At 40.4% G+C, this 13,179-nt stretch overlaps 1 protein-coding gene across 1 annotated transcript in view; it reads left to right on the top strand.

Moving 5' to 3' along the window:
• TTC27 (tetratricopeptide repeat domain 27) overlaps nucleotides 1-13,179 on the top strand; it is a 267,500-nt gene that overhangs the window by 120,226 nt on the left and 134,095 nt on the right. Inside the window, exon 10 of the mRNA XM_018552894.1 lies at nucleotides 11,000-11,066. Within this exon, the coding sequence (XP_018408396.1) occupies nucleotides 11,000-11,066 (67 nt within the window). The remainder of the gene's footprint in view (nucleotides 1-10,999; nucleotides 11,067-13,179) is intronic.

Genomic DNA, 13,179 nt, shown 5'->3' on the forward strand with positions numbered 1-13,179 from the left:
TTGGGTATATTTTGGTATACACCAAGATGGTGGCACCCAAAATGGCGGCAGGCATGCGCAGAACCCGCCGGCGCCCAATATGGCCGCCGACGCGTTCTGAAATCGAATTTATAGAGTGACGGCACAGTCCTGTCGGTAGGGCATAGTCTGTCGGTGGGGGAATGGTCTGGTCCGTGAGGGCACTGTCCTGTAGTTATTTCACATATCACTAAAGAGCACTGGATGTATTGAACTCTAAGAAGGATTATCTATTTATGAACTTTGCATATACATATTTAAAAGTACATTACTTTGTAGATATGAATGGATTATGAATTTTCTGTATATAGTGTTGGAATGAGAGTTTAACTCTATAGTGGATGGATTAATGCACTAATTTGTATACAGTGGTTTGCAAATTTTATATAGTGGTTTATAATGAAAGTTTTAACCCTCATAGTGCAGTGCACTTTTTATATTCACTTGTTAGGGTATGACACACTTTAAGCACAGCAGCTTATTGGGTTTGGTCTGATCCTGAGTGCAGATCATATACACACATATATATATAGCCTGCGGTACACAATGCCCCCTCCCTCTGCGAAAGAACATCACTCATCCGGCCCGGGACTGTGTCCGATGTTTGTGGCCCCAGGGCCCGGCTCTCAGGCTTCCTCATAGTGGAGCAGCTGCATGTTGTACTCTGTGAACCACAGCTGCCTTAAAATGTCAGGAGCTTAGCCGGGACAGAGCGCCAAGTCTGAGAACTGCACCCGGCCAGCAGCAGCTGAGCTCCAAGATAAACGGAGCAGCCAAATATAACTTCCAATCGTGATCTACCAGAATTAGCTTTGCGATTGACTGGTAGATCGTGATCCACCTTATGGGCACCCCTGCTTCAGATCATAGTAGTGTTTCTGGTTTTAAATGAAAACTTCTGGCATAAGCTCAATTTATGGTTGCTTTGTTGTTTGTGTGGGACAAAATTTAAATATGATAATCGTATTTTTACATTTCATTCCACTATGTGATGATGGAAAGATGGGCACTAAAATTAGAATAGTGCAAAAGAACAGAATAATTGTTAGATCCAAATGCATTTTACAACTTTGGGTCACCTTCTAAAAGTATCTAGCCAAATGTATGTTCCTCGTTTTGAATGAACAGTTTAAAAAGCTTAGTGTGTAATGTGCCGCAAACATCAAGAAACACTTGCTTTTCCTTCTAGAACGCATTGCTTTGGAATGTAGAGTTCTAATTTTATGGAAAAAAAACTATACTACATTTAAGTACAAAAAAAAAATTAGATTTGGGCAAATCATCCTTTACTCAAATTTCCCTTGTGTTGGCTGTAATAATTTATTGGATTACATTTAAAACACAGTACACATGTTTTAAAAGCCACATCTGCCAGACAGATTGGATTTGCTGTGGTATAGTCCACATAGTACTCGTTCAACCATTGAGTTGAATAAGCCTACAGTTTTTAAGCTGATTTCTTGTTCTGAATCTCTATACCTTGAAAACCCAGGCGTCACATTTTTTCTGTGTTACCTGGATCTGTACCTAAAATACAAAGTCTCCTGTTTGTCCCCTTTCCCCTTGCTAAACTGCTGGAAAATAGTTTAAAAAAAAGTTAGATGGAATATTCACCTTTCCCCTTGCTTCTTCAGTGCCTAAGTGAGGGTGACATAATTTTCCTTCCGGTGTGATCTGGGGTATGTAAAGTTCTCCAAATTTTGATGAGAAGATGCTCCAAGCACTGTGAAGATTTGGATTACTGAGCATGCCCTGAACCTAGTCAGAGATTAACATCAGCCCCTGCAATACTGAAGCCGGAGGAAAGGTGACTAGATCTTTTTTGTTTAGGGATGCACCGATACAATTTTTTCCAGACCAGTACAAGTACCGATACTTTTCCTCAAGTATTTGTCGATACCAATACCTTTTTTAGTGCCATGTGACAGTTTTTCTAAAACAATGCAGACTAATGATTTTAGGACAGTGGTGGAGCACCAGGGCCCAGTCACAGCTTCAACCGCTGCCAGCATGGTAGTTCTGCCACTGACTCCAAGCTGTAGAGAAACTACAAATTCCCCCAAAACATTATACAGCAATGCAGAATACCATCAGCTAGAGATGACTACAAATCCCAGTAATCCATTATACAGCAATGCAGAATAATATGAAGCTGCATAATCTGTTGCTCACCAGGGCTGTGCACGGTCTCATCAGGGCTGTGCGCCGTCTCACCAGGGCTGTGCGCGGTCTCACCAGGGCTGTGCTCGTTCTCACCAGGGCTTTGCGCGGTCTCACCAGAGCTGTCCACGGTCTCACCAGGGCTGTGCAGATTCTCTCCAGGGCTGTGTGCAGTCTCACCAGAGCTATATGGTCTTACCAGGGCTATTTGCGTTCTCACCAGGGCTGCGTGTGGGGCTCTCCAGGGCTGTGCCAATCTCCAGCATGCTGCCTGAGGATCCCAGGAAGCGTGGAATCTTGGGTATCGGTGCATCTCTACTTTTTAATAATGATTTAAAATATAATACATTTGGCAATATAGTATAAGACGCCTGCCTTTACATGCACATGAACTTTAATGGCATCCCAGTCTTGGGCCGTAGGGTTCAATATTGAGTTGGCCCACCCTGTGCAGCTATAACAACGTCGACTCTTCTGGGAAGGCTGTCCACAAGGTTTAGGAGTGTGTCTATGGGAATGTTTGACCATTCTTCCAGAAGCGCATTTGTGAGGTCAGGTACTGATGTTGGACGAGAAGGCCTGGCTCGCAGTGTCCGCTCTAATTCATCCCAAAGGTGTTCTATCGTGTTGAGGTCAGGACTCCACACCAAACTCACTCGACCATGTTTTTATGGACCTTGCTTTGTGCACCGTTGACCGCGTAACAGTTGACCGCGGAATATTAAGTAGCAAGGAAATTTCATGGATGGACTTATTGCACAGGTGGCAACCTATACCGGTACCACACTTGAATTTACTGAGCTCCTGAGAGCGACCCATTCTTTCACAAATGTTTGTAGAAGCAGTCCGCATGCCTAGGTGGCCATGGAGGTTATTGGAACACCTGAATCCAATGATTTGGGGGGGTGTTCCAATACTTTTGGCAATATAGTGTGTGTATATATATATATTTTTTTTTTCCCCCCAGTATTTTAGCTAGGAAGGGGGCATACTACATGCATGCTCTGCTAGGCATACATATTTGTAATCAGCAAAGTTTCAATCATCCCAACCAATTAGATTTTAACTATTACTTGAATTAGAATTTCAATTTCTGTGTTCCCCCAGGACCATCTTTCATAGTATGTAACTTAGTATGAACAGCATATTTGCACATCATTTCACACTTACCTCCTAAAGTGGTCCCCTCAACATACCGTATATGCTCCTCCTCATAACTCCTTCACCACTGCTGCCATCTTTTCCTGGTTTTCTGGGATAAAAGCCTTCAGCCTTTTCTATTGGCTGGGCATATATAATCATCCTGGCTCCTGTCTCTTACTCTCAGCATCTGCCACATGCACAGCAGTTTACAATTAGAGAAGAATTTCTAGCAGGCAGGCATAGAGATTTTATGGCAAAAGAGACATGCAGAGTATCTTCTGCCATAGAATCCTACCTGCTAACAGTTTTTGAAATTGCAACTTTAGTTCTACTTTAATACTAATCAAATTGTGTATCTGATTGACCTGTAAAGGTTACCTTTCAATCTCTGCTACTTGCACCAGTAATGCTTTGTTTCTTGTACTGTATCTTTATTATGGATTTATAAACAAGAGAGATTCTGGGTTTTATTAAAGTTAGTTAGTTTTAGATTAAAAGAGCAACAACTCTGTGTTCTATAGGATTCAAATACTTGGTTATATTCATAATAAATTCTGGAGCATAGTGTAGAAAACCATATGTCTCCAGGGCTACATCAACCGAGGTTTATGTTGAAAAATAAATTAGACATTTGTGCATTAACGTTGCTGTGCATATTACAGTTTCTTGCGGATTGTATTCATGCATGCGATGGTACATATGTATGTGTAAATAATTTTAGCTTTATTGGCATATGTTTCAGTTTTCAAAAATGGTGAGTTACTAGTGGCTACTGGGAGTCCATTCTAACATTCTAAAACATATCTACCTCATCAAAAAGAGTATTTCAGTGAGTTTTTTTTAGAATACATAGGTCATACTCACAGTGGGAGCGAAAGTCATACAAATTGATTTGCATACAGAATTACACATGCCAAGAAAAGTAAAGCTTATTACACCATTTGTTATGCTACTAGACTTTTTTCTTTATCCTGTCTGCTTATCTGCTTTACATCCAGCCAAACAATTAACTTTAAACGTAAATGAGGGATTTTATAATTGCCAAGATTTCCTACAATAATATTCTTGCAGGACTTTGTGCAGTTTTGTACCACTCCCAGACATGCTGTCAGAAGTGATGAAGGCTGTGTAAGGTGAATTCCATCTGGCTGGTTGCCATATATTAAATGCATTCTGTACAATGGACACATCTCTAACTTTTATTACGTTTCCCAGTAACTTTTGGTGACTGTCACTTAATTGTCTGTCATGAAGTATGTGAGGTCTGTGACTTAAGCTTCCTAAATTGATTAGCTCTAGGTAAGCATTAGATAGAGAGGGGCTCATATAAGCATTTTTTCCTCAACAAAATGTATAAGTTTTAAGTCTGCCAAGCTTTCCAAAAAGGTCACAGTTCAATTTACGTGGACTTTGTTTAATGGAATTAGTAATTGTATTATACTTTCATTTCACATATCGAAAGATTAATTTAACCCATAACTCTTTCTCCAATCATCTTCCAGGACGGCAACCTAATAGATGATTGGCTCCTCCTTCTACAGGAAACACAATTGAACAGACTTTAAATATCCCTCCAACCCCCCTCGTCCCTCAGTTTTTGATTGTGTTTCCTACCGTCCTGGAACAATGTCACGTTTATTTTTTTACCTGACCCGCTGGCTAAATGTGAAGGCTGCAGCTCTACTAATAGCATGTCTCCTTGCGGCCGTGCTGCCTATTATGGATATTATTATGCCTATTATTCCAGGATCTCACATTCCTGTGCTGGACTGGCTGACTCCTGAGGCCCTGGTGTTACTGCCCTGTCTATTGCACGGTTTTTGGTTGTGGCTGAGCTGCCCTGGCATTGCCTGTCTGCATTTGTTGTGGTGGCATCGGTGCTGGTTCTGGCTGGGGGTGGAGCTGCACAGCTCAAGCCTCATTCTGGGCGCTCGACGTAATTTCCAACTCTGATGTCCCTTCCGCTGCGTGCTGCTCTGCATGCTGATGCTGTGGCGGACACGGATCTTCGGGCGGTTTTTCGGAGCCAGTGTGGGGAACACCACGGCTGCCAAGATGAAGGAAGACGGCAGGCAGGCGAGTGTGGTGTCTAAAACCAGAGGCCTGTTAAGTGGCTTAAGGGGATGCATTGGTGCAGCGTCTTGAAGCAGGGTATACTAAAATTTGTTCTGATTGTTTAAGCTTCCCTGCAGGACCCTTCTCGTTCTGAGAAAACTGCGTCATTTTAATCTGTTCCACCGACAGCCCCAGCTTTTAAACAAATTATGAAATGCTGTGGCAGCTGTATTGTCAAGCTTCCTTCCGGTTACCAAAAGCCTCTTTATGATCTGTGCCTTAATAAGCTAGTAGCTAGAGAGTCTTCTAATCTTATGAAGGGTTTATTGGCGAGTATGAGGACTGAGAAGTTACCTATGGTTCAGTCTTTTAAAAGTGTCTTTTCCGAATTGTTACCCTCATGCTCTACTGCTCCAGTTTTGCCAGGACCTTCAGGTTTAGCTTCAGGAGGTCAAGCAAAAATTAGGTTTTTTTCTAAAGGTAGTTCGCTGGAAGAAGGTGAAACCTTAGATGAAGGTGTGGAAAGCCGCCCTCTAGACATCTCTTCCCATTTGAAGAAATGGATTATTTGTTACAGGCAGTCTATGCTACTGAACAGATTCCAGATCCTCCACAAGCCATTTCAGTTCATAATAGAGTGTACAGGGATCTGCTAAAAACACAGGGTAGAGTTTGTACTATACACCAGTCAGTTAAGGACTTAGTTTCTGGGGGATGGAAGGAGCCAGAGCGTAAGTTCCTATCTTTTAGGTTTTGGAAAACAAAGTTTCCCTTTAGCACAGAGGATGATGACAGATATTTCAATTGTCCAAAATTAGATGCCCATTAGCTCAGGTTTCAAAGAATCTTTCATTTGAGGATGCTGGTAATATAAGGGATCAAATGGCGTGGAAGGCGGAAGCGCTTGTACGTAAAGCTTGGGATGGTAATGCGGTATCTATTCCACTTGTGTTGCTAGAAACATGGATTTATGGTTGGAAAGGGTATCCCAACATCTCTCCTAGGGTGCTCTGGCAGAACACATTTTGGAGCCCTTATCAGTAGTTGCTAAGGCAGTGGCCTATATGGCTGATGCTTCAGCATAATCGGTTAGAGCCTGTGCTAGGTCAGGGGCTGTTCTAAATTCTGCCAGATGCAGAATTTGGTTAAAGTCCTGTGAGGGAGATGTGTCTTCAAAAGCTAGACTCTGTGGGTTGCCCTTTGAAGGAAAGTTAGTGTTTGAATGAGGTATAAGATCATCAGAGAAGGGTAAACTATTTCCTGAGAAAAGGAGGTTTTGCAGCAAACGTTTTTTTCGTCCGCCACAAGGACAAAAACAAGGTTAATCCCAGACGCCTAGAAGGGGCTAGCCATTTAATAAAGAAAAAGCAAAAGGAGGTTTGCCTTTTAATACTACGGAGCCGTCCAAAGACACCAAATACTACGGAGCCGTATGAATACACCAAATGACTATTTAAAGAAGGTGGGGGGAAGACTCTTTTCCTTTGGGAGAAGATTTTGGAAAGTCAGTATATTTTGCATGTATTAAGAGCAGGTTATCACCTGGAATTTCTTTATGTTCCCCCTCAAACCTTTTTTCTAACCAGATTGCCTAAGGATTGTGTAAAGGCTTTGGCCGTACAGGGTTGTATTCAGATGCTTACATGCCAGAATGTAATAGTTCCAGTGCCAGAAAATCAAAGGTTTATCAAGTCAGTGTTTATGATCAATCTGGATCTATAGGATGCGTATCTTCACATTCTAATTTGTTGGGAGCATCAGAGGTTTCTTCGATTTGTGATACAAACAGCGAGAGGAGTTTCTCACTGGCAATTCAGGGCTCTTCCCTTTGGGCTTTCTGCAGCTCTGAGAATTTTACATTTTTTTTGGCAGAAGCCATGTCTGCTTTGCCTCTTAAGGGTGTCTTCCTGATTCCTTATTTGAACAATATTCTGATCTATGCATCTTCAGAGATGAAGGTGTTAAGGAGTCTGCAAAAGGTCAGGGAGGTATTGGAGAGATTAGGGTGGATTCTGAACATAGAAAAATACTCCTTAATTCATAACCAATCCATAGTTTTCTTGGGCTATCGGATAGATTTGGTGGATCAAAAAAATGTTTTTTACAGAGAAGAAAGTGTACAAGATTTATGTATGCAGGAACACATCCTATATCATGTATTCCATATAGTTGACTCTGTATGAAGTAATACTTGCAGTTGACACTATTGCTAAAGACTACTGTGATAAATAGTTACAGCTTATCGTGCGCTACACATGCACCTCTTCCATTCTGGGAAAGACTGATCCTCACCTCCTGATTGATACAGCACACACACCGCTCAGTAGCTGAGATCCATAACAGGTATATGTGATTAAGTGTGGTTAAAAGTAGGGATGCACCGATACCACTTTTTTAAGGCCGAGTACGAGGACCGATACTTTTTTTACACATGTCCAGAGTCCAGAACACTGTACAGTGTGGCACAGATATATCCAATTCTGTATAACTGACTGTATAATCATATTATTATTACATTTTCTTATAATATAAAGCCAGGTATGCAGAATTGTATATAGCTGTGCCACACTGTGTTCTGGTCTGCAGTCTGGACATGTGCTCATCTATTTTCACCACTAGGGGCATACAAGCCTTAGTTAGCAATATCTACATAGTTATTTTCTTTTTTTAAAATAATATATGCCGGTAAACAGCATTTTTGTGCTCAGCCCCATGAGGTGCAGGTTACTAACCTGCTGTGTCGTACTAACCTGCTGTGTCGTCTTCTCCGTCTGCTTCAGCCACTCCGTGTCACAGCCTAGTCATCTACTCCATTCTGACCTCTTCTCCCGCTGATTGGCCGATTGGATGATGACAGGCTTCCCCACCAGTCACTCCTGACTGGTGAGGAAGCCTGTCAATCATCCAATCGGCCAATCAGTGGGAGAAGAGGTCAGAATGGAGCAGATGACTGAGGACTTGGAGGAGGAGTTCGCGGCCATCTTGCTTCATTGAAGACGCGATGGAGGTCCTGTGTGCGGCGGATTCGGGTCCCTGAAGATGGCGGACGCGGCACAGGTACTCGGTTTTTGTATCGGAGTATTTGCACGAGTACGAGTACTCATGCAAATACTCGGTATCGCCGCCGATACCGATGCTTGTATCGGTGCATCCCTAGTTAAAAGCCTTACAGACCTTACACCTTTGGTCTTTTAATAAAATGACAGTCTTATATGTGTGGTTTGTAGCCTTTGTAATTAAGCTGATGATGTAACTGGAAATTTCCGGAGTGTAAAAATGTTTTTTTCTTTTGATTCTCCAGCTGCTTACTTGCATTATTTAAGAAATCATCTGCATGTATTATCTGAGTTTTTCATTACGCCATGGCGTGCAAGTGGTAGTGTTCATTGTAAGCACATGCTTTCTGATTACTTCAGTGTTTATGCCTCTTACATGAGTAAAATATTGTGTATGACAATGTGTTTATGCTTGCATGTCTATCAGTATACATTTGTGTATGTACATAATGTATACAGCTGTTTGTGTATATAGATATTGGAAATTATTAAAGTAAATACTCTGTTGTCTGACCTCAGATTGCGTCATTGTTACACATGTTAAACCATTACTGTAGTATTGTACATAAAGCCTACCGTTACTGTCTTATAACAGAAAGTGTTTCAAACTTAGAGTTTCTATTTACTCTGCATCAAAATTATATTATTCAGTGATGTACATAGAGAGGCTACCACTAGTAATCACACAATGCTAGTGGTATATTTTATAACATGTCACCCAGTCACAGGATCGGAAAGCACAAACGATTTTGATTGGTGGCTTTTAGATATGTGTAGCAAATATGTGCAGATGTTTTACATTCTATGAAATCAGTCTGAGATAAATAGAGCCAAGATAGAGCTAATGGTTCAGGATTATATGAAATGCATAATATATTAAAACAGACCTATTAAAAAATCTTAGGATCTCTTTAAAAAAACGAATGGCACATTAGTTGGGCGGATATAGGTGTAGCAAAGTGAATACATTTACCTGTCAGGTGTTAAAGCAGATTCTATGGGTTATTTGGATAACTTTAAACTTAAAAAACCTGAGAAAAGAGACACATTTACTTATATTGTAGATGACATGCAGTATGTGTAGTGTACTGAAAAGCAGGTGTGGCTACTATTAGGTGTAGTTAAATAAAGTCTGAACTTAATTGCAATATTTACTGCATACATATGCTGCATTCCTTGTACCCACAAAATACTCCTTAAAGCATCATTTCTCTTCCCCACACTTTAAGTCCGCACATGCTTACTCATCTGGCACTTATGGCCTCTCTCTAGACGTACACAGGACTTTTCTATCCTAGTCTCCCATGCAGGAGGTGCAGGGAGACCAGCCCCATAGACCTTGTGCAGACCAAGCTGTCTGGACCAGACTAAGCTGTCTCCCATTGAAGGGAGTTTGTACATGCCTGGCCAAGCAGTCCACCATAAAAGTGAATAGTGTCCATTAGCCATGCTGTCTGCCAATTTACTTTTATGACAAATGGCTTGAAGGCTACCTAGTCACTTCTATGTAAAGACATGCCCTCAGCACCTGAGACTGTGGGATTCTGTTTAAATGCTCAAACAGTTTTGTAGGATCTTGCACATTTGAGAGGCATGTATAGTATTTTTAAAGTCGCATGATGTAAAGATGTAGCAACCAGCAATGGGGCATTAATGTTTTCAGTAAGTTTTGCAGGCAGATCTGAACAGAAGCACAATGTTAGTCTACGAGCAGCCGGATATAAATGGATGTGCATCAATTTACATCCGTTTTCCCCCTAATTCTGGCCAGTTCCGGAAAACAGTTCCATTTTGGTGGACCTGATCTTAATGCATTGGGGGTAATTTGCTCTAAACAGACACATGTCCGTTTACATGCGATTCCTCATAATTCTAACATGGGTCCGGTAAGTTCAGCTTTTTTCTCTATTACAAGATGGAGGAAAAAACTGGAAGGATGTGGATATCACTACAGTGACATCCATTCCGAACTGCTCCAATTACGTATCCCCTACTGATCAGAACTGACTGGCGCTCATGCGCTAATCAAATATAGCAAAATACTGGGTATTGCAATATGATTTAAATTATCCCAGAGAGATGGATCTAGAAAGTGCTCAGTACATAAATAATGATACAAATATCAATTCAGGATCATGAAAATAATGATCAGAACCATAATATAAAAAAGCTAATATATAATCATAAGCAATTAGCCAATTATATTATTGCATCATGCCAAAATTATATGGATAACATTAGGAAGCCTGATGCATAGATCTAAATAAACAAATTTTATATATTTTGTTGGAAACTGTGGATTCCCAGTGTGGCTTCCAAATTAGAATCACACAATGGTTACAATTTAGACTTATTCTAAAGAAATCTAAATTATTATTATTTCTGGTGCAAATGGTTTAGATTACCACAGTATCCACTTTAAATTTATTGTGCCAGAAAATGGTAACTTGTGGTGAATTATATTCAAGAATGATATGACCATGTATTTTGTGTCTTTTCTAAACGTTTTTATTAATTTACTTGAAGCTGATTCACTTAGCTGTTCATATGATGTTTTCACTTTCCAGCATTGATTTCCAGAAGAATAACCCTGTGCACAAGTTAACAGAAGAAGAATTGCTGGCCTTTACATCAGTAAGTACTTATTTTACGTATCAGGGCTTTTCTTTATTTGTTTGATTTTAATCATTGATGTACAAAAAAAGTGTAAGACTTTATATATGTGAATTGACCATTGCTCAGTGCTTTCTCTCTTGCTCTATTTGCTGTGGGAGTCTGTTGCTGGGTAAAAAGGCTGAGTGTTAACAGAACATTTAAAGGGTACAAGTGCTGCCTGTTTTTGCTTTGTGAAACCCATTCAGGGACATCCTGTTAATCAGTAACTAACATAAGTTTAGTTAGTAGCTTTGACAAGCAGATGCTTTGTTTTATGCTATTGACATGCTGTACAAAGCCCTCCTGGCTGAAACTGTGTTTGTTTGCCTAAAGTAAACGTGCAGGATAAACCTGATGGAACTGTCCCTTTCTTGTCCATGGTTTACTACTGGCAATACAAAATGAGCCTGTCCTTAGAACTACTATATGCTTGTTTATATTACTGTGGAAAGGTCCTGTGTAATTTAGACCATCTCACCACATTACACCACATTACATCACATTATTTCACCAAAATATTTGTCATAGATGATCAGTTTGTGTCTTGTGCATTCCCATACAAATAAGAAAAAGTGCACGTTATAATTCCAAACATCACTTTTACAAAAATTTAAGTAATAGACTAAAATATTTAAATGCCCTTAATTAGACCATGTCATCAAAATTGCAGGTAAAAGTACATAAACATTTGCGAATTTTAAATGCTTGTATGCAGAATATTGAATAAAATAATTCTGCATATAAGCATTTAAAATTCACGCATGTTTATATGCAGAATTCTTTTATTCTAAATTAATTTTTATTTACCTGCATTGTGCTTTTGAAAGTGCTAGAAAATCTGACTACTCCAAGAAAGTCAATTCTGTGGGATAGCCCCTTCCCTGGGTGAAACGGTTAGCCAAAGAGTTGCATGTGTGCCCGTGACCTGTGATTTAAAAAAAAAAAAAAAGACACATGGGGGGTTGCTTCAGGGCAACCTGCTTGCGACACCACTGGCAGGAAGTGTATTGAGTGCTGGAGAGACAGCGGGTGTTGCTAAAAAAAGCATCACGTGCTGGCTTAGGGGGCCATCTCAGGGATTTGGATGCCTACACACAGAAAGCTTTTACATGTAAAAACACGAATAAAATATCTTAATGTTTAGATAAACTAATGGGGAGATTAAAGAAACATAGTAACAGACTACTTCTATCCAGTTAAGCAGCAACAATTTAGTAGGCCACAGAAACAGACTAGAAATAAATTAAGCTTACTTACATTTAAAACAGAAAGTCCAGAACCTCCATCAGCTTGGAAATGGCAGAAACCACTGGGACCCTGTTACACCCATCTAAAGTCCAGATCGGTCTTTTCAATGTGGTTCTACTGAAGAGTTGAGTTCAAAAAGCCAACTTCATACAAAAACTCAAGGACTAATGTGCAGAAAATGGCTGTAGATGGTGGCCTAGATTGACAAGTCTGAATCTAAAATATTTGTCTGTTAAAGTGTAAGTAAGGTGTTGAAATAAAAAATGAGTCCTAGAGCTTTTAGCCATAATAATAATTAAAAAAAAGCATGTTCACACATTATAGCAGACTTACCTGTCAAACCGATCCCCTTCAGAGCTGCACTTCTCTCTTGCCATGGCGCGGCCAACTTCACCCTGATCTTCCAGGATTCGAGTCTTTGGCCGCTTGGTTTACCGGCCTCTGATGATCTAACTCGTGCATGTGCATGCTGGGTCTGTACACTGAGCTCCTCATGTGCGGCTCAGTGTACAGAAAAAAAAATTGCTGAATGGCCGCACAAAAGTTTTATGGCAGAAGAGACTAAAGCCAGGTATACACACTTGGAATTTTGGCTGGTTCTTGATGAACCAGCTGAAATTGGATCCGTGAGTGCCACTGTGGCACCCTTCAGTCCGGCATCTCTTGATCAGCTGAAAGGAGCCTGTTGGAAAATTCTTGGCTGAACAGAGATACAACCAATCAGTTACTATTCCATTCGGGTATTCTGACAGCGGATGGCTGTCAGAATATAAATGATTCATCCATCAATGCTCGTAAGCATTGACAGAGGAATCTGTTCTATTTTAAAAATAGAAACGTGCAT

The sequence above is a fragment of the Nanorana parkeri genome, unplaced genomic scaffold (assembly GCF_000935625.1).
Source record: "Nanorana parkeri isolate BGI_ZX_2015 unplaced genomic scaffold, ASM93562v1 scaffold100, whole genome shotgun sequence".
Classification (NCBI taxonomy): domain Eukaryota; kingdom Metazoa; phylum Chordata; class Amphibia; order Anura; family Dicroglossidae; genus Nanorana; species Nanorana parkeri.